The sequence below is a fragment of the Prionailurus bengalensis genome, chromosome B4, assembly GCF_016509475.1.
Source record: "Prionailurus bengalensis isolate Pbe53 chromosome B4, Fcat_Pben_1.1_paternal_pri, whole genome shotgun sequence".
Classification (NCBI taxonomy): domain Eukaryota; kingdom Metazoa; phylum Chordata; class Mammalia; order Carnivora; family Felidae; genus Prionailurus; species Prionailurus bengalensis.
Window position 1 is genome coordinate 78,532,256 of NC_057358.1, and position 17,632 is coordinate 78,549,887.

A 17,632-nucleotide genomic window follows, 5' to 3' on the forward strand; every position below is an offset into this window, starting at 1 on the left:
ACACACATCAGCCCCATTTGGCCAATTCTGACCGACACCAACTGTATAAACAAACGTTCTTACGGACACTCTCAGTGCAAAGCAGCTGAGAGCCGAGCTGCCCCTTTGCGAGATTTTGCGGTTGGGCTCCAGGTTCCCTGCATTTTGCTAGGAAGGTAATGACGTTCTGTGATCTTCAAGGTCAGGTTTTGCCAGCTCCTGCTGTGCTGATAATGTCAAGGAAAGGACTTGGAGGGAGGTGCCAAGGGAACTCTCACCTGGAGTCGTTGGCTGGGTTTATGGTGAGCATTCTGCGGCCCACACCACGGAGGGCTGGCTGTTCACGTTTTCCCGTTTCGAATCGCAAGCCTGACGTCAGTCCAGATCCCATGGGCTGCTGGGTCAGGCTTGCGTGTCTTGCGTGGGCCACCAGCCATGTTTGTGGTTTGGGGACCGATTCTCTGAGTGGCTTCCCTGGCCACGGGCCACATTCCAGCCTGGGGTGGGAGAGAACTGTGTGGTGCATTTATAGAGAGTCTTACCAGCCTGTTTACAAGCTTTGTTAGTCAAGGTGACTTCTGAAGGGAGGTGGGTGTCACCAGTTAAGACATCACTTCTCAGCAGAACGGGACCACTAGGGGGTCAGCCTTCTTCTGCTCCGGCCTGCCTCATGCTTGATAGTACTTAGACGTGACAGATGTGACTTAGATGTTGGCATCTCTATATAAGCCCCTCAGAGCCAGTGAGTGTCTTGTCAACCCGTCTCTAGGGCCTGCCATGCAGTGGATATGAACGGATGAATGGGTGAATGGGTAGCGTGAGGCTCTGTGGTCCTGTGTGATCAGCTATGGCCTTGGACGCATTGGGTCATTCTTCCACCATTAACCTGTCTCACCCCCATGGAAACCCCTCAGGAGTCTCTGGATGAGTCTACACACAATCTTTCCTGATGAAATTCCAGCTGTAATGTATCAGCCAGGCCAGTCTGGAGGAAGGAAGGAAGGGTCTGGATTCTGTTCCCAATCTTGCTGTTACCCTGGCCCAAACACTGCCTGTTTCTGAGTCTCAGTCCTGCCCTTCCCGGATCTAACTGGTGAAGATTCATCTGTCCCTTTTCATTTTCCTCCTTACTGAACCTCTCTGCACCATAGTTGACCGGTAAAAGGAGAATAGTCCCTGTCACAGGATTGTGTGAAAAATATATTACTATATGCAAAGGCCTTAAAACATAGTAAGAGTTACATAAATGCAATGAATATCTCAGGTGCTGGAGTCTTGGGAAAGGCTTTGAGCACCTTTAACAGAAGGCTCTACAAGTCTAAGGCCAGCTGGTCTCCTGCTGCCCCAGCTGGAGCTAGAGTGTCTACAGGGCAGGAGGGGAAATAAGGAACCCCACGGGTTAGAGCTGGGGCTCCCTGGCCAGAGGGCACCTCCCCAGGATGACACCCAGCGGCACCTACCCTCACCACTCCTGCCTTAGCCCGGTTCTCCGCCTCCTCCCCCATCAGCACATGAGTCCGCCTGTCACTCACACTGCGGTACCCACAGAGCTACCCCCTTCAGCACGGACCCACAGGCATGTGCACATTCACACACACAATCACACATGCAGAAATGCTCACAGTCTCTCTCACACACACACAGGTGCTTCCACACAGATGCCCGGAGATGTGCACGTACCTGGATGCGATCATACTGTTCTACCCACAGACAGCTGCTTACAGACGGTGAGCTCTGCAGAAAGAAGGTATAGCCAGCACGCACACCGCACGGCTACATGGCATCTGGGGTCCCCACCTCTAGCTCCTAGTCCTGTCCCACCTCTCCTGAGGACCAATGGAGCTTTTGCATCGGTAAGGGGCCTCAGCAGCCATCTGGTCCAAACATTTTGTGTCACTAGTGAATACACTGAGGTCCAGAGAGGGGAGGTAACTTGCCACAGGTCACACAGCGAGGCGTTCCGTTTTTGTCACCGTTCTGCCTCAGGAGTATTATGTACTTGATTCATTCACTCTTGCTCCGCTTCCTGAGCCTTTCCAGGAGTGGGAACTGGAAGGAGGCTGAGAGTAAGTAAGGCCATCAGGGCCCAGCTGGGCTGATGAGACCAGTGCGATGGGAAGGGAGGGGCCGGTTGGCAGAGATGAGAAGTTCATTGGGTAGTTTCTGAACTGGGGAGGGATGGAGTGATGGAGCTGGGGTTTGGGCCTCAGGTCTGGACTCCTGATGGCCTGCTTCTGAGCTGTGTGGTGTCACAGCACAGAGAGCTGGTTAGAACAACCTCATAGTCTGGATCTCTCCCAGGGTCCTGGCCTGCTCAGAATTCCATCAGGAGGGGAGAGGGGACATACTAGTGGGTGGGGGGCCTTGGATTGATCCTCTACCTTAAAAGAGCCTGGTATTTTCAGACCACTTGCTTCTGGGCTCTCAATATTATTTATTTCTATTGCCCTGAAGGATGGGGGTGGTTTTAGATTTCTGCTACAGTTTTCCGGGCCTGGAAGTTTAGAGATTTGCCCTGCTGTACAGATATGTATTCAGGGACTTGCCTTCGCCATAGGAAGATGGAGGGGCCATCTCCTTACTTTCTTTGCTACTTGTAAGACCCTCATAGTGTCACGGGGGAAACAGTTCTCTGCACGTAGGAGCTCAATGGCCCTGGAATACGTGGAGATTTCTTTCTCTGTTTGCTGTCTCTGATCACACAACTAAGTGTAATATGAGGGAAATGTAATCTGTTTATTTATTTATTGTTAAAAATTTTTAAAGATATTTATTCACTTTTTTAATGAAAAAACTTTTTTAAATGTTTATTTTTGAGATAGAGAGACTGAGCATGAGCAGGGGAGGGGCAGAGAGAGCAGGAGATACAGAATCCGAAGTGGGTTCCAGGGTCTGAGCTGTCAATACCGAGCCTGACGCGGGACTCGAACTCACGGAGTGTGAGATCGTGACCTGAGCCCAAGCTGGACACTTGATCAACTGAGCCCCCCCAGGCGCCCCTGTAATCATTTACAGATGGGCACAGGAGGCTGGCCATAGCCCTGGTCCTTGGAGGGGTTTCCACTTTATATTCTGCAAAAGAATAGGGCTCATGACAAGCGCATGTCATGATTCTTTTGCAGCAGGCACCGTCTGCACACGTTATGTATGAAATGCCTAGTCCTCCCATCTACCCATGAGGTAGGTGCACTTTTATCTTTCTCACTCTAGAGATGTGGCAACTGAGGCACAGAGAGGGTGAGGAAATTAACCAAGGTCACTCAGCCAGGAAGGAGCAGAGCCCCATTTTGGACCCAAGTCATCTGGCTCCAGAGTCTATGTCCTTACCTCTGTGCCACCTCATTGTCTTGCTACGTGCTGTTTTCTATCCTGGAGGTAGTTTATCAGCTCTGGCAGGTCTCCAGAACCCAAAAGGACTCCATTCAAAAAGCAAAAAGTAGCCACATCAAAGGCTTTTTGAAAGTTTAAGTCATGTTCATATAGTTACCCTTTAAGGAATTCTAATAAATTGCTCAGGCATGAGTCTTCCCCAGCAAAGCAGTGAGTGATGTTTCCTTAAGTTTTGAGTGACTGATGAATCTAATTTTTGTTATCCATCAGTTGACAGATATGCACAGGGATGTTTTCTGGGAGGCAACAGTGTGTTAGTGAAATGACCACTAAAGGTGCACGCAGGGTTCAAACACCGGCTGGACCGTGGAAGCTTGTGGGGCCCTGCCCCGGTTACTGACCCCAGACTAGACCTTTTTCTGTTCCACGTGACTTTGGGGACTCTCCCAAACCCTGACCCTTGAGGATAACAGAGGTGCAGACAAGGCTCAGAGGTGGCTACATTGATTTATTGGAAACACAGATCAAGACAGATGAACATGACAGAGGTGGAAGGGGAGTGGTTGGGGGTGGGATATGGCCATCAGCCCCATGACAGCCTAGGGTAGGACCTTGTCCTGGTCCTCTGGGCCCCTCAACCCCCTTCGTATGGGCGTCAAGGGGACTTTTTAGGGGTAGCCTCTCCCAGCATGGGGCAGCAGAGCCGAGGAAGAGGGGATCACACATAGACATGAGAGGCCTGGAGTGGGACAGACCTTTCAAAGTGCTAGAGAGGTAATTGAGAGCTTGCTCCATGGGGAGGCTGGGTGGGAGAGACCCCAGGCCCGAGGCGTGAGTTCGGCCGCCTAACATTTGCGGCAGCTGCTGGCGCAGGACCCCACGCCGCAGGAGCTGATGCCGCAGGAGCCCACACCGCCGGTGCCCAGGCCGCAAGACGTGATGGAGTTGCAGGGGCCGCAGGGCGCGCACATTCCGGTGCTCACCGCCAGGTTCCCGCTGCAGGGGGCGCTGCACGCGCTGCCGGTCACCGGCCGCGAGCCGGACACGCAGAGGTCCCCGCAGACGACCCCGCCCCGGGAGCTGCTGACACCTGCACAACCCAAAGGCTCATGAGATTTCTGGGGCGGGAGGGGGGGCGAGCCATCAGCCTCCCAGATGATGCAGATCCCCGGGCCCTGAGCACTATGTATTAAAGTCAGGAGAATCTTTACTTACAATGCTAGGCCCAAAGCTGTGGTCTTTCCTGCTCTCTGACCCCCAATCCCTCCTGCTGTGATGCCAGCCCACTTTATGATATTTAACTTTCAGTGGAACCCCACCCTCCAGACTCTGCTACCCCTTATAGGAAGGGAATAAATCCATCCACACAGGGGCTGTGTTACTCACAGACATTCACGGCCCCAACGCCTTCACATAGTCTAGAGGGAAGAAGAAAAAGGCAACATGAGTGACTCATCCAGAGTTTCGGATAGAGCTCCCCCACACCTTGGGGCAGGGTTGACAAGTGGTCAGCGTGGAAGCAGAGGGTCTGAGGGAACAGCCCTCCCAAACCACCCCCGTCCCCAAAGTGATGAATCAGAGGTTTTCCTAGACCGCTGGCCATTGCTGAGACAGAAGAAAGGATGGAGTGTATTCAAGGGGCAGGAATGGGCAATTCAGAGCCAGGCTGGGTTGGGCCTCACCTCTGCTCCTCGCCCTCCAGCAGCCGCCTGTAGGTGGCGATCTCGATGTCCAGGCCCAGCTTGGAGTTCATCACCTCCTGGTACTCCTTGACCAGGCAGGCCATGTCCTGCTTGGCCTTCTGCAGGGCGGCCTCCAGCTCGGCCAGCTTGCAGCGGGCATCGCTCAGGGCCGCCTCGCCCTGCTGCTCAGCCTGGGTCACCGCGGTCTCCAGCTTGGTGTTCTGGGGCCCAGGAGAGAACAAAGTGGGTTATGGTCCTGGGTGTCTCGGTCCATTTCCCTCATGTGCCCAGTCTCTCCCCTCCCCCAGCTGGGGACACCCCAAGAACAAGCCTCTCCCCTTCATTAACGGAGTCCCCCTGAGGGACCACAACCAGGGACATGAGTCCTGCAAATGGGCTGGATCATGAATGGTGAGAGCCAGTCGGGGCACACACTGCCTGTGTGGCCCTGGGGAGGCCCCAGGCGACCCGTACCTGACACTTGGCATTCTCGACCTCGGCGGTCAGCCTCTGGATCATGCGGTTCAGCTCGTTGATCTCCTCCTTGGTGCGGCGCAGGGTCTCCCCGTGCCGGATCACCGTGGCCTTCATCTCCTCGCACTGGGGGGGGGGGGGGGGGTGGTAGGAAGCAGAGGTGCTCCTGAGCTCAGGATGCAGTTTCCCTCCCATTCAGACACCACAGATGGTCGGGAGGTTGTACAGTGCTCAGCCTGTGCAACTATACATGGCAGCCCTGCCCAACAACTATAACCTAAGAGCTCTCTGCCCTTCTGTCACCATCCCTAGGGATCAGAAACCCCATACAGAAGAGGCTTTGTTAAGTGTATACCGGGCTTCCCCCGTGCTGTCATGTCTAGGAGACAGGTGTCCTGTGCCCCTCACCTTGCTGCGGTACCAGGACTCAGCCTCAGCCCGGCTGCGGCTGGCGATGTCGTCGTACTGAGCCTTGATCTCGGCCACAATGCAGTCCATGTTCAGGTCCCGGCTGTTGTCCATCTTGACGATGACCGAGGTGTCTGAGATGTGGGCATGGAGAACGCGGATCTCCTGCAGATGGTGGGGAACGTGTTTATGCCCCAGCCTCACCCACAACACTGTGGACCCAGTCATCTCAGCCCTTACCTGGTCTCTACCCCAGCTCCCACTACAGCCTCATGGACTGCAGCCCCCCACCCAACCCAAAACCCTGGCCAACTCAGTCCCAGGCCCCAGCCCCCTCTTCTAGGCTGGCTGCTTCTTTTCGACCTGGACCACGGCCCCTCACCTCCTCATACAGGCGCCGCAGGAAGTTGATCTCCTCGATCAGGGCTTCCGCGTTGGCCTCCAGATCTGACTTGCGGAGGTAGGCACAGTCCACATCCTGGAAAAATGGGGTGTCTGTGAGCTCAGAGGACCCCGGTGCTCATTACCCCAAACACTCCCCTCTCTTCTCTCCCATTCGTGGAGGCCAAGGGAAAGGACTCCCACTGTTCTATTCCCATGCCGTCGCCATACTTTCTGACCTGCCTGGGGTGGGCTTTGCAACCTCCTGCCCTTCTGAGAACAAACCTCTTTGTGCCTGAGATGGGCCGCCAGCCTTTCTCTCCTCTTATGGTCCCAGCTCTGCTTCTTACCCTCCCTATCCCAACAAACCTGCCAGACTGACTCCCTGCTCGCCACCTCGACCCCTCCCTGTCCCCTGGCAGTCCTCCAAGACCACCTGGTCACTCCGGGTTCAGCTCCATCCTCCCCAGTACCCCAGGGACTGGGCCCCTCCTGTTGGTCAGACTTGCCCCAGTGCTAGACAGGACGCTGTCCCTCAACAGAGAGACTGGAGCTGCCCTGCCTCCATGGGGTCCCCGCCAGAGACCACAAGTTCTAAAGCACAGTGGGACATCCGCCGGTCAGCCCAGCCATCCCTTGCCCCAGGGCAGGGTGCTAAGGCACAGTCCAAGGTTCTTGCCCTTCATCGGCAACCTGAGTGAGCCTTCCATGACCTGACCCCTGGGATTTCCCAGCCCGATTGGGCCAGGTCGTGTACCCCACGCACAGGTTGAGACCCTCTGGGTCTCCCCAGGAAGAGTCTGTCATTCCGAGATCCCTGGTGTCTGTGTTTCCGGATCCCACGTCACTCACCTTCTTCAGAGCCACAAATTCATTCTCAGCTGTTGCTCTCAGAGAGACTTCCTCCTCATACCTGAGGCAGAAGAGGGCAGAGAGGGAGGTCAGGGAAGGTCGGGTCTCACCAGAGGCCGTCTCCCTTTCACGTCAGTGGAGGGGGCAGTATTAGTGAGCTCCCAACAGCTGGAACGCAGCAATTCTGCTGTCTCCGTTCTGTCTGGTTAGATCTGGAACGGGTCTAGGATCCTGTGTCGACTTTAAATTGAGGGGTCCAGAGAGCTAAGGTGTGGGACCTCCCAGCCCCGTTCCCACAGCTGCCGTGAGGTCACCTTAGGAGGCACATAAGGACTCAACCCCCGGCCCCATGCTAGGAGAGGACAGTGTCACCTCTGGGGCAAGGCAGCCCCAGCCTCCCCTCATCTGGCTGTCCAACCTGGCTCAGGTGTGGGGGCCTATGACACCCGTCCCCCATCGGCACTCAGCACCCCAGGCAGTGGCACACCCGGGGCCCCGGGGCCTGTCAGTCCCAAACCACCAGACGCTCAGGTGCTACGGGTGGGAAAACTGAGAGGTCAGTCAGCAGGAGGCAGCCAGGGAGCCTGTAGAAGCCTCCTCCCCACGGGGCCTGGGGGACAGCCTCTGAGAAGGGAAGGCTGAGTAGGGGACAGAGAGGTCTCCTCTCTGGGCAAGAGTGGCGCAGCTGAGATGACCCTGCCGCGCAAGTCCCCGGCCTGCATGGCCCCTCGTCCTTCTGGAAAATTCTTCTCAAGTCTAACCCAACGGGCTCTAAGCCAAGTCCATTTCCTGTGCCCAGTGTCACTCCGGGCCGCACTCACTTCTTCTTGTAGCCCTCCAGCACCTCCTGCACGTGGTTGAGCTCCGAGGCCAGCCTCCCGCTGTCGGCCTCCACGCACTCGGCCTCCCGCCTCAGCGTCTCGATGTAGCCCTCGAACAGGGGCTCCAGGTTGCTCTCGCAGCACTTGCGGTTCTGGTAGAACTGCCACTTGGTCTCCAGAAGCTTGTTCTGCTGCTCCAGGAAGCGCACCTGCATTCAGGGTGTGGGGAGGGGTCAGACGGCTCTTGGGGTCCCAAAGCCAATTTGGGGTGGGGCTGGGGTGATTGCTTTAGGGGCAAACTCCCAACCCTGGAGCTCAGCAGACATTGGCAGAGATGGGCAGTGGGAGACAAGGTGACTCCTGGATTTCCCTCCTGTGATCTCTGTCTGGATTTTCTCACTCAGGGATGGGAGCAAGGGGCTGGGCAAGGTCAGCGTCTGCTCTCAGGTAAAGTGAGCTCTCCAGACCTGGTGAGTTCAGGTGGCATGTGTATTCTGGAGGCAGGTAGAGGTCTCCGGTTGGCCTCTGGCTCCCCCTGTCTCAGTGCCCAGCCTGAGTGCTGAGCATGGGTGGGCTACAAGATGGGTGTGATCAAGGACAGCCACCCACTGGCTCACCCTGCGGGCCTCTTCCTATTTCTTGTGTCCATTTTGGTGTCTGTCTGTGTGCATGTTCTGCCCTCTTCCTCTGACAGGCCAGTTCCAAGCCTGTCCTTGTGTCTCCGTGGGGACCTGCCTGTCTGGACAGAGGTTGCATATAATGGCAACACTATCAAATCAGGAGCCACTATCAAATCAGCTCTATATCCTGATGTCCTCGGTCCTCATGTGGCCTGGGTGGGTGTCCATTTCGTCCATCAGAGCGGGAGCTCACCTGGACCTCCTGTCTCCTGCCCCTGACTGTCTTCAGTGCCTAGCCCAGGACCCGAAGGCTCAGGAAGGGTGTGATCAAGGACACCCACCTTGTCGATGAAGGCAGCGAACCTGCTGTTGAGACACTTGATCTGCTCCTTCTCCTCGTGCTTCACGCACTGCGCATTGGGGTCGATCTCCAGGTTGAGGGGCGTGAGGAGGCTCTCGTTGACCGACACGCTGGTGATGCAGGGCGGGCTGGGGCCGCACACGCCGCCGGAGCGGTAGCCAAAGGTGCGGCCGCAGGAGCCGGCGCGGAAGCCGCCGCAGACGCTGTGGCTTCCGAAGCCGCCGGTGAGGCCGCGGTAGCAGGAGACGCCGCGGTAGGGGGCGGCGGTGATGCAGCAGCGGCCGGGCCGGGGCCCACAGGCCGAGGCGCAGCTGAAGGTGCGGCCGCAGAATCCAGATCCGCAAGTCATGGTGCTCCTGGAGGCTGGGGTAGCAGAGTACAGGACCGAGGTCTGGAGTCTTGTGGAAACTCCAATGTGCTCCGTGAGGCACCTCAGTCCTATTTATGCTCAGATCTGAAGGGCTTGGCTGTGCATTTCGGTCAATTTGTGCTTTATGGGCTTGGGCGGTTAGTTGAGTCCAACCCCTCTTTAGCACATGCTTTCATGGTGGAGTGGCCCGCACCCTCCTCAGTGTACAGGATGCCAACCTCTGGGATGTAGGGGGACTCAGTATGTTTCATCTTCAAAGTGCCCTGCCAGCAGTCTATGCACTCATCTGAGGAGATTGGGGAGAGAAGGGCAGGGCAGGAGAGGGAGGAAGGGGGCCAGGAGAGGAGAGGAGAAGCAAGGCCAGAGGCTGGGAGGTTCAGGGCACCTGTGTGTGTGTGTGTGTGTGTTTGTGTGTGTGTGTGTGTGTGTGTGTGTGTGTGTAGTGGGGTGGTCAGGAGGGGACTCAGGAAAGACTGAGGTGTTAACAAGTAACATCCAGAAGTTTCCATTCCAGTAGTGGCCACCAAGCTACTCTACCACAAATGTGCATTCCCCCCATCCTCAGACTGTCTAGCGGGCTGCTGAGATACATCCCATTTTTTCCTGTCAAGACAGCAGCCAGCGGTTTATTAAATATGTGTGTGTGTGTTTTTGTCTTTTTCAACTTTTATCATGAGAGTTTCTGAACATCTGGAAACGTTGAAAGCATAGCATAAAAACACCCTGAGATGTTCACTGAGTTATGTAGATTCAAGAGTGGTTAACACTGTGCCAGCCCTGCCCGCATATTTGACAGTTACAGAAAGTATGGCACGTGTAGAAAGCAGGACCGTACCACTGCACGTGCAAGAAAATTAACAACAGTTGCAAAGAATCATTTACTAGCAGTTCCATTTTCAGCCTTCCTAATTGTCTCAAAAGTTTTAAGAAATCGGTTTTATGTGACTTGTCTTGTGGCTCCGTCCCTTATATTTAATTTTTTTAAATGTTTATTTATTCTTGAGAGACAGAGCAAGAGCAGGGGAGGGGCAGAGAGAGGGAGACACAGAATCTGAAGCAGGCTCCAGGCTCTGGGCTGTCAGCGCAGAGCCCAATGCAGGGCTTGAACGCACAAACCCTGAGCCAAAGTTGGTGCTTAACCGACGGAGCCACCTCGGCGCCCCCTCCATCCTTTCTTTATATTTTAAAGATACTGGAAGTTAACTCTAGAGTTGACCTGTTCAGTGTGGCATCCTGTAGGCGTATGCGGCTGTTTAAATTTAAATTGGTTAAAGCGAAATAAATTGACAATGGAGTTCCCCAGTTGCAAGAGCCACATGACCACAGGACCACTGACTACCTTACTGGATGGCGCAGGGACAGAACATTTCCACCATCGCAGCTTGTCCACTGGATAGTGTTGGTCTAGAGGCTTGTCTGGGTTCAACTGACATGTTTTTGGGCAGAATACCTCATGAGCAATGCTATATGATTCTTATTATGTCACCCTAAGAAGCACAAAGATATCAGGCTGTTCCAGTATCTGTGATGCTAAATCGGATCACTCGCATACATTTCCCCTTTGTAATTAGAAAGAACAATGTAGGAAAACATATATCCTATTTTGATCAGAGGATATTTTCTTGTCTTTTTTTCTTTTGGCCACCTACTATCTGATATTTTATGTCGTAAGCAATCTCTAATTCTCCCACCAACCATACGAAGTATGTATCATTATCCCCATTTTACAGATAAAGAAACTGAGGCTCGGGGAGGTTAAATAACTTGCCCAGTATCTCCTAGCTAGTTAAGTCATGGAGCCCAGGAGAGGCAATGCCTTCTCACCTACACGCTGTGACAACCCCCAGATTTCCTAACTCTCTGGAAATTTTCAAGAGGGGTAGGGAAAGTTGTTTAGGAGGGGATATCTGTGGAATTTATGGCTGGGAAGAATCAGTCTTGGGCAGATGGGCAGTGTCACGGGGGGTTGGGATGGTTAGAACCAGGAGGGGCCAGTGGTGTGGGAATGTAGCACAGGGGCAACGTGAGGCTGGGGCTGGGGATCTATAGGGTCCTGTGGCTGAGAACTGAGTGGTTTTAGTTATTTGTATACCTCTGGTGCACTGTGAGTATCTTGACAGAGGGTACTGTTTCTACTTACCCACAAAGCCTCCTACTGCAGGGGAACAGGTCTAGAAGAATTCTCTCATAAAGTACAGAGATTTGCATTATTAAATGAAAGAGAAGAGAAGCGATGTGGATGGCAGCCCCCTGTAGCTGCCATGTCTTAGAGGTAAAGGTAGGCAGGGCAGCTTGGGGAAGGAGGAAGGGGGGTGGGGCTGGCGGGAAAGGAGAAGGAAGGAGGGGAACAGACCGGGGCTGGGGGTAGGGCTCTGTGTGTTTGTGTGAAACATTCAGGGCTGAGGCCTTGTGACAGGACAAACACGGGCTCGTGGACTGTGTCAGCCATCTGGCTGTCCAGGAGGGTGTGGCACCTGCTGTCACTTTATGTGTTTGGGGAGCTGGGCCAGCACTTCCGAGACCCTTTATACCCTCATTGCCATTCTGGACACTGCCCACAGTTGAGCCATGGCAGTGCTCCCAGCAAACCAGTTGGCTGGTGTCCTGAGGAGAAGCACTGTGAGTCAAGGTACATCTCACACATGCTTTACCTTCTCCACCAGTGTAACTCCTTATAAAAATGACATGCATAAACATGAGCTAATTACTAATAGCTGGCCCTTCCTAAGCAATTTTAAAGACACCAGAAGCAATTTAAAGAAACAAGATATAAGAAAATCAAATTTTCACCATTTCATTGAATTTCAGCATTATTAATTGCAGCTAATTTTTGAAGACCTGAAAGGACATTCGTTCTGTATGTTTTCTTGGAGTAAAAAAGCTTGTGGTGGGGGAGGGGGAGGGAAGAGAGGGGGAGGGCTGGCTGAATCACCACCATAGTCTTGGCTCTGGCAATATGGGTTTTATCAAGGGTAAAATAGTTTTTATTGAGAACTATGTTACCCACACAAAAGAACGTATAGGCGGTGTACCTACCCCCTATAGGAAGAAATGAAATATACGTGTGACTTAGGTGCTTCCTATAAGCCTCATTCTGGTTTTACCCCATTTCTTTCTGGCCTAGGGACAACATCTCTCTGGGATTTTGTGTTTACTCATCCCCTTGCTTTTCTTAGCAGCTTTAGAACCAAGGTATGCATCCCTAAACCGTAAATTATTTAGTTTTCCGGTTTTTAAAAATATTTATTTATTTTGAGAGATCAGAGACAGTGTGAGTGGGGGAGGGGCAGAGATCGAGGAAGAGAGAGAATCCCAAGCAGGCTCCATGCCGTCAGTGCAGAGCCCAATGCGGGGCTCAGTCTCACAAACCGTGACCTGAGCCAAAATCAAGAGTCAGACGCGTAACTAACTGAGCCCCCCAGACGCCCCATAGTTTTCCAGTTTTTGAAGTTCATGTAAATGGAATTGTATTGTGTGTATTCTTTTGTGTCTGGCTTCCTTTTTTTCAGCGTTGCTTCCTGTTGCTGTATTGTGTTCATACTCATTGTATGAATATGCCACAATTTATTTATCTCTCCACCCTGATGGCCTCATGGTTGTTTCTAGGGTCTGTATTATGAACAGAGTGGCCATGAACATTCTTCCCGTGTCTTCTGGCATATCTGTGGAAGGGTTTTGCTAGGGTATGTGGTTATTTAAAAAAAAATATGCAAGTAGGTATATGCTTAGTGTCGAAAGCCATTTCATGAGTCTTCTTCCAAATTTAAAAAATCGTAACATCTCTTGATGTTCATCTTACCTCCTACTAGATGCTATGCTGATTGCCCAACATGCACTAAAGCATTTAATTTTTACAATTACCCTCTGAGGCAGGTGTCAGGTGAGGACACTGAGGTCTAGAAGGTTAAGAGTCTTGCTCAGTTTGTGTCGTTAGTGGCAAAGCCGGCACTCAGAGTCTGCTGGTATATTTGATCCCAGTGGAAGGGATGAGCTTATCTCATTGCCCCTCTACCATCGTTAGAAGTATTACACAATAGATGGTGCTGGTATATAGCACATTAACACACACTCTCACTGATCCCTTCCCCCAGGACCCTCTTCAGGGCCCCTTACAGTGCTCTGAGGGTTCAGGGCCAGAGGATAGAGAAGAGCTCACCCTTGTTTGTGGTGAGCTTCCAGTTCTAAGAGAAAAGCTGGACACATATGCAGATTGTGAACAAAAATGCAAACCTTGCAACACACCAATGAGCACAAGTGTTTGGTTCGTGGATCTATTCCAAGGGCTTGGCACATAGTAGGTGCTCAATAAATATTTGTGGAATGAATGAAACGAATGCCAGCTGCCTATTAAATGCTGAGTAATGGAACCATCAAAGCTTGGTCGTTAATTGTGCAAAGCTTTCTGGTAGGGTGGGGTGGGGATCAGATGTAGCAGACCAGAGGGCAGCCATTCCTGGGAGTGGGGGATGGGTAGAGAGACATTCCTGGCTGGGGCCTGAAGGAGGAATGAAGTGAGTAGATGTGTCCTTGACCAAAGTTAAGTCCTTGAACTGAACAATGATGAGAGTGGTCAGGAAAGCTAGCCAACAAGGGCAAGAATCTTGAAAGCCATGGGGCAGAGACTGAAGGGTAGGATTGGGGAAGGAAAGAGAGAAGTGGATGGGAGGTGGATTTCTAGGGAAAAGAAGGGAGAAGATCCTTGATCTTAGACCATTACTCTCTAGGGCTACTTGGAAGGACATAGACCATCTGGGGGTGAAGGGTATGGGAGGGAGGGGAGACTGGGAGAGATGAGGGAAGGGCTTGAGGAGATGCAGGGGTTCAGCCTGCTTAGTGGGATGGATTTCATCAAGGGCAGAGTTCCTGAGTCAGTCTTCATTTCCCCATTCCCCCAGGCAGTCCACAAGAGCCTTTGGCCCCGCCTTCCTCTGGTGAATTCTAATGGATAATTGGCCACTGTCCCAGGCTGACTTGGCTGAGAAGGCAGGACTCTGACTTGGGCCTCTCAACTCATTAATCCAGTCATCCTGCCTGCTGGCTGGCCTAGGGTCAACTCCCTCGTATACAGCCTGAGTGTTATGTAAACAGCCATTCCTTCACCCCTCAACTCCCCTCACTGAAACTTGGCCTGCACCTGCTTTCTGTGAACAGAAAGTATGAGCTGCAAGGTGAGAAAGGGCACAGCCCCTTAGATACCTGCAAGCCTGGTATGCAGATGTTTTGGTATCCTCCAGATGTGGAACCTACAGGCTGCCTCCCACCTTGTAGTTTTGAAGCAGAATCCCAGAGATGCGACTAGCCCTACTTCTGAGGGCTCTACCTCAGTGGGCTCTGTCACAGCATCTCACTATCTCTGCCTCTCCCACAAGGTCCTCCAAGTTTCCCTACTGTCCACTCTCTGAAAACCTCCATGCACACTTTTTACACCAATACTGCCCCAACTGCCTCTTTACTGGCATCTGTTGTCACCCTTTCCAGGGGGCCTTTCTTACCTTTTGCATCAGATTGGCTGCATTCTACGTTGCCCCAGAATGGGCACTGTCAGTGGCACCTGGGTGGCTCAGTTGGTTAAGCATCCGACTTTGGCTCAGGTCATGATCTCATGGTTCATGGGTTCGAGCCCTGCTTCGGGCTCTGTGCTGACAGCTCAGAGCTTGGAGGTGCTTTGGATTCTGTGTGTCTCTCTCTACCCTTCCTCCACTCATGCTCATGCTCATGCTCATGCTCTGTCTCTCTCTCAAAAATAAACATTAAAACATAAAAAAAAATAGGCAGTCTCAGTAGACATTGCATTTCTGAGCATCTGATGATACAGCTGAAAAGGAGCCCTCTTCAGACTTCCAGCCTTTCTCACAAATGTGGGTCTGCCTTCCCAGTCAGATTGGGAACTTCAGAATCCATGTCTCCTTCTTTCTCTTAGTGCCTTCCTCCCTTTTTCCAAAATTAAGACAGACTTCAGCATATGGCAGAGATGTAGCCATCACAGAAACCCTGAATTCCCCAGCAAGATGTTATCTCATCTAACCCATCATCCATGTGGGGGAATCTGTCTTACAACATTCTTCACAGGAGAAGGATGTACTGAAGGGAAGCTTGAACAAGAACTTCCTAATGTTAAAACCACCAGATTTGCCCCTTTTTTCCAGGTATCCCTTGAAACAAGATCCACTTAGACTATAAGAAGAGCCTCTAATCTCCTGATATGAAAGTTTTTTTGTTCACCCTGTTTCTGTAAACACCGTGGCTACTCCAGAATAAAGGGTTTTTCTCTTTTATATAAAACTTCCCTAAATGGGAGATATAACGCAAGCACCTTTTTAGGATACCACGACTACCTGCTCTCCTTCTGGGACGTTTCCCTCAACTCCAATTTCCATCTGTCCAGCTGCAGTGAAAATCTGACTTCTGTTGCTCTCTTTGGAGTTCCGCTGTACCTGGATGGATGGCATACCCCCCACCCTCAACTTCATGCAGGCTACTAACCAATCAGGGGGCTTCAGGATCAGGAAAGAAGCAAGATAAGTGAGTATGTCATTGATTTATGGCTGAGGATTTTTGGTGGTCTATTAAGGCCAAGTTAGAAATACAAATTTATGAATTATTAATAGATAACAGACTTCTGGGACTGTCCAAGCCTCTTTTCATCCAGTAGTATAGTTGCCTAAGGATTGCTGACATTGTCCCTTTGCCGAAGAGGAGAGATCCTCCCTGGGACTTCCCTGGGGGCAGTTGGTCTAGAGTGGGGATTGAAGGAGGGGCATTTGATTTTGGGTTCTCTTCCAGGATAAAAGAAGTAACCATGGCCAAAGGTCTCAAGTCCTCCCTGTTCCTTGGACTGAAATCATAGTAGAATAATAATAGTAGATAACATTTACTGAGCACTTGCTATGTGCCAGGTGCTGTGTTAAGCATTGTTCATGTACAATTTAATCCTTTTACTAGTCCTTTAAGATAGACACCATTAGTGGGGATTTTACATTGGTGGTTTAAGAATGTGGGTAGGTACATTCTACCAAACCTGCTGATATATCTACAGCAGCAGCATTAGCAGCAATAACAACTACAAATATGATTACATAATTAGAGTGTCAGGCTCTGTTCTAAATGCTTTACATGGATTAATTCTTTTAATCCTTACAACAGCTTTATGAGGTGGATATTAATATCCCCATTTTATAAATCATGAAATGAGGTACAGAGAGGTTAAGTAATTACCTGAGGTTACATAGCTAGAAAGTGGCAGGGCTGGACTTTGAAACTAGGCAGTTTGGAATCTGGGTCTGTGTGCTTAACTGATAGGCAATGTATTTAAACTTTTTATTTTCAATCATATTAAGAAATGATTTTATGTAGTCATGAAGCACACACATACACACACCACATACAGTTGAGACAAAAAGGAAATAAAATGTTTTTTTTTACTACATATGATGCACTCTGCTATTTTCTATTCCACTCTGCTTGATTTTGTTCTAATCTACTTCATTAAAATTCTATTTGCTTCTATTAGTGGGCCACAATGTGAACTCTGAAAAAAATGCTGCCCCAGAGCCTCCTGCTTCTTAATGATTATAATAAAACACATATGTACTGTGTTCTGGAGTTTAATGAGCACGTGGACATCTCTGTAATTTTCCCAGGCAGTGCTGGAAGGAAAGACTTAATATATTTCCCAGAGGAATGAAGTGCCTTGCCCCCAGATCACACAGAGCTGTTCATGGAAGAGCCTTGATGTCCATCCAGCCCTGTTGGGTTCAAGGCCCACACTATCCACACTACAGGCGGCACACGCCAACATGGATCTGTTTTGACATCTGCCAAGATTACTGACAAACTGCTGTAAAGGGAAGGGGGTTACAGGGTTGGTATAGCATAGGAAGCAGCACAGATCTGGGAGGGGGGAGGTGGAGGCAGGGGGCTGGATGCCTTACTGATGGCTCTGTCTAGATTGATTCTATTATATTCTGAGTGAAATGCTATACAGGCTCATGACAGTAGTGTCTACCCCATGCTTTCTGGGCCCTAGAGGAAAATGGAAGTTTGAGATGAAAACCAGACATACTTATCTTTTCTTGGAGCCTTGCTGGAAATAGTTGGGCATTCCTGAAGCCAGCGAGCCACTGTGTGTCCCCTTAGGCCCCATGGAAGATTTTGAGGAAGGGAATGCCTCCTCTTTAGCATAGGCTGGACAGAACGGTCTCATGTTTTGGCCTCAGGACTGGTCTGTATGCAAACTGAGATGGGCGAGTGTACACATGAACAAATGAGTGTGTGTCCATGTGTATGTGTGTGTGTGTGCGAGAGAGAAAGAGAGATTATGGGTGGCAAGGCCAGTATGTGAGTGGGTTGTGTGT

The 17,632-nt window shown here is 51.3% G+C and overlaps 1 protein-coding gene across 1 annotated transcript; it reads right to left on the reverse strand.

The window, feature by feature from the left end:
- Positions 1–3,797: 3,797 nt before the first annotated feature.
- Positions 3,798–9,309, reverse strand: LOC122473433 (keratin, type II cuticular Hb1). The gene is made up of 9 exons (XM_043563997.1): positions 8,889–9,309; positions 7,928–8,136; positions 7,107–7,167; positions 6,256–6,351; positions 5,874–6,038; positions 5,466–5,591; positions 4,992–5,212; positions 4,696–4,727; positions 3,798–4,399 (listed from the first exon to the last, which is right to left on the reverse strand). Exons 1-9 carry the CDS (start codon positions 9,255–9,257, stop codon positions 4,155–4,157), a joined length of 1,524 nt encoding a protein of 507 aa, XP_043419932.1. The 5' UTR covers positions 9,258–9,309; the 3' UTR covers positions 3,798–4,154.
- Between the last annotated feature and the right edge of the window lie 8,323 nt (positions 9,310–17,632).

What these genes read in the sequence shown, in the direction of transcription:
- LOC122473433 (XM_043563997.1), bottom strand. Translation starts at nt 9,257, where the DNA reads ATGACTTGCGGATCTGGATTCTGCGGCCGCACCTTCAGCTGCGCCTCG. An exon ending in TCGCTGCCTTCATCGACAAG is followed by an intron (nt 8,137 to 8,888) that starts GTGGGTGTCCTT and finishes CCCTGAATGCAG; the next exon opens with GTGCGCTTCCTGGAGCAGCA. An exon ending in CGTTGGGGCCGTGAATGTCT is followed by an intron (nt 4,400 to 4,695) that starts GTGAGTAACACA and finishes TGGGTTGTGCAG; the next exon opens with GTGTCAGCAGCTCCCGGGGC.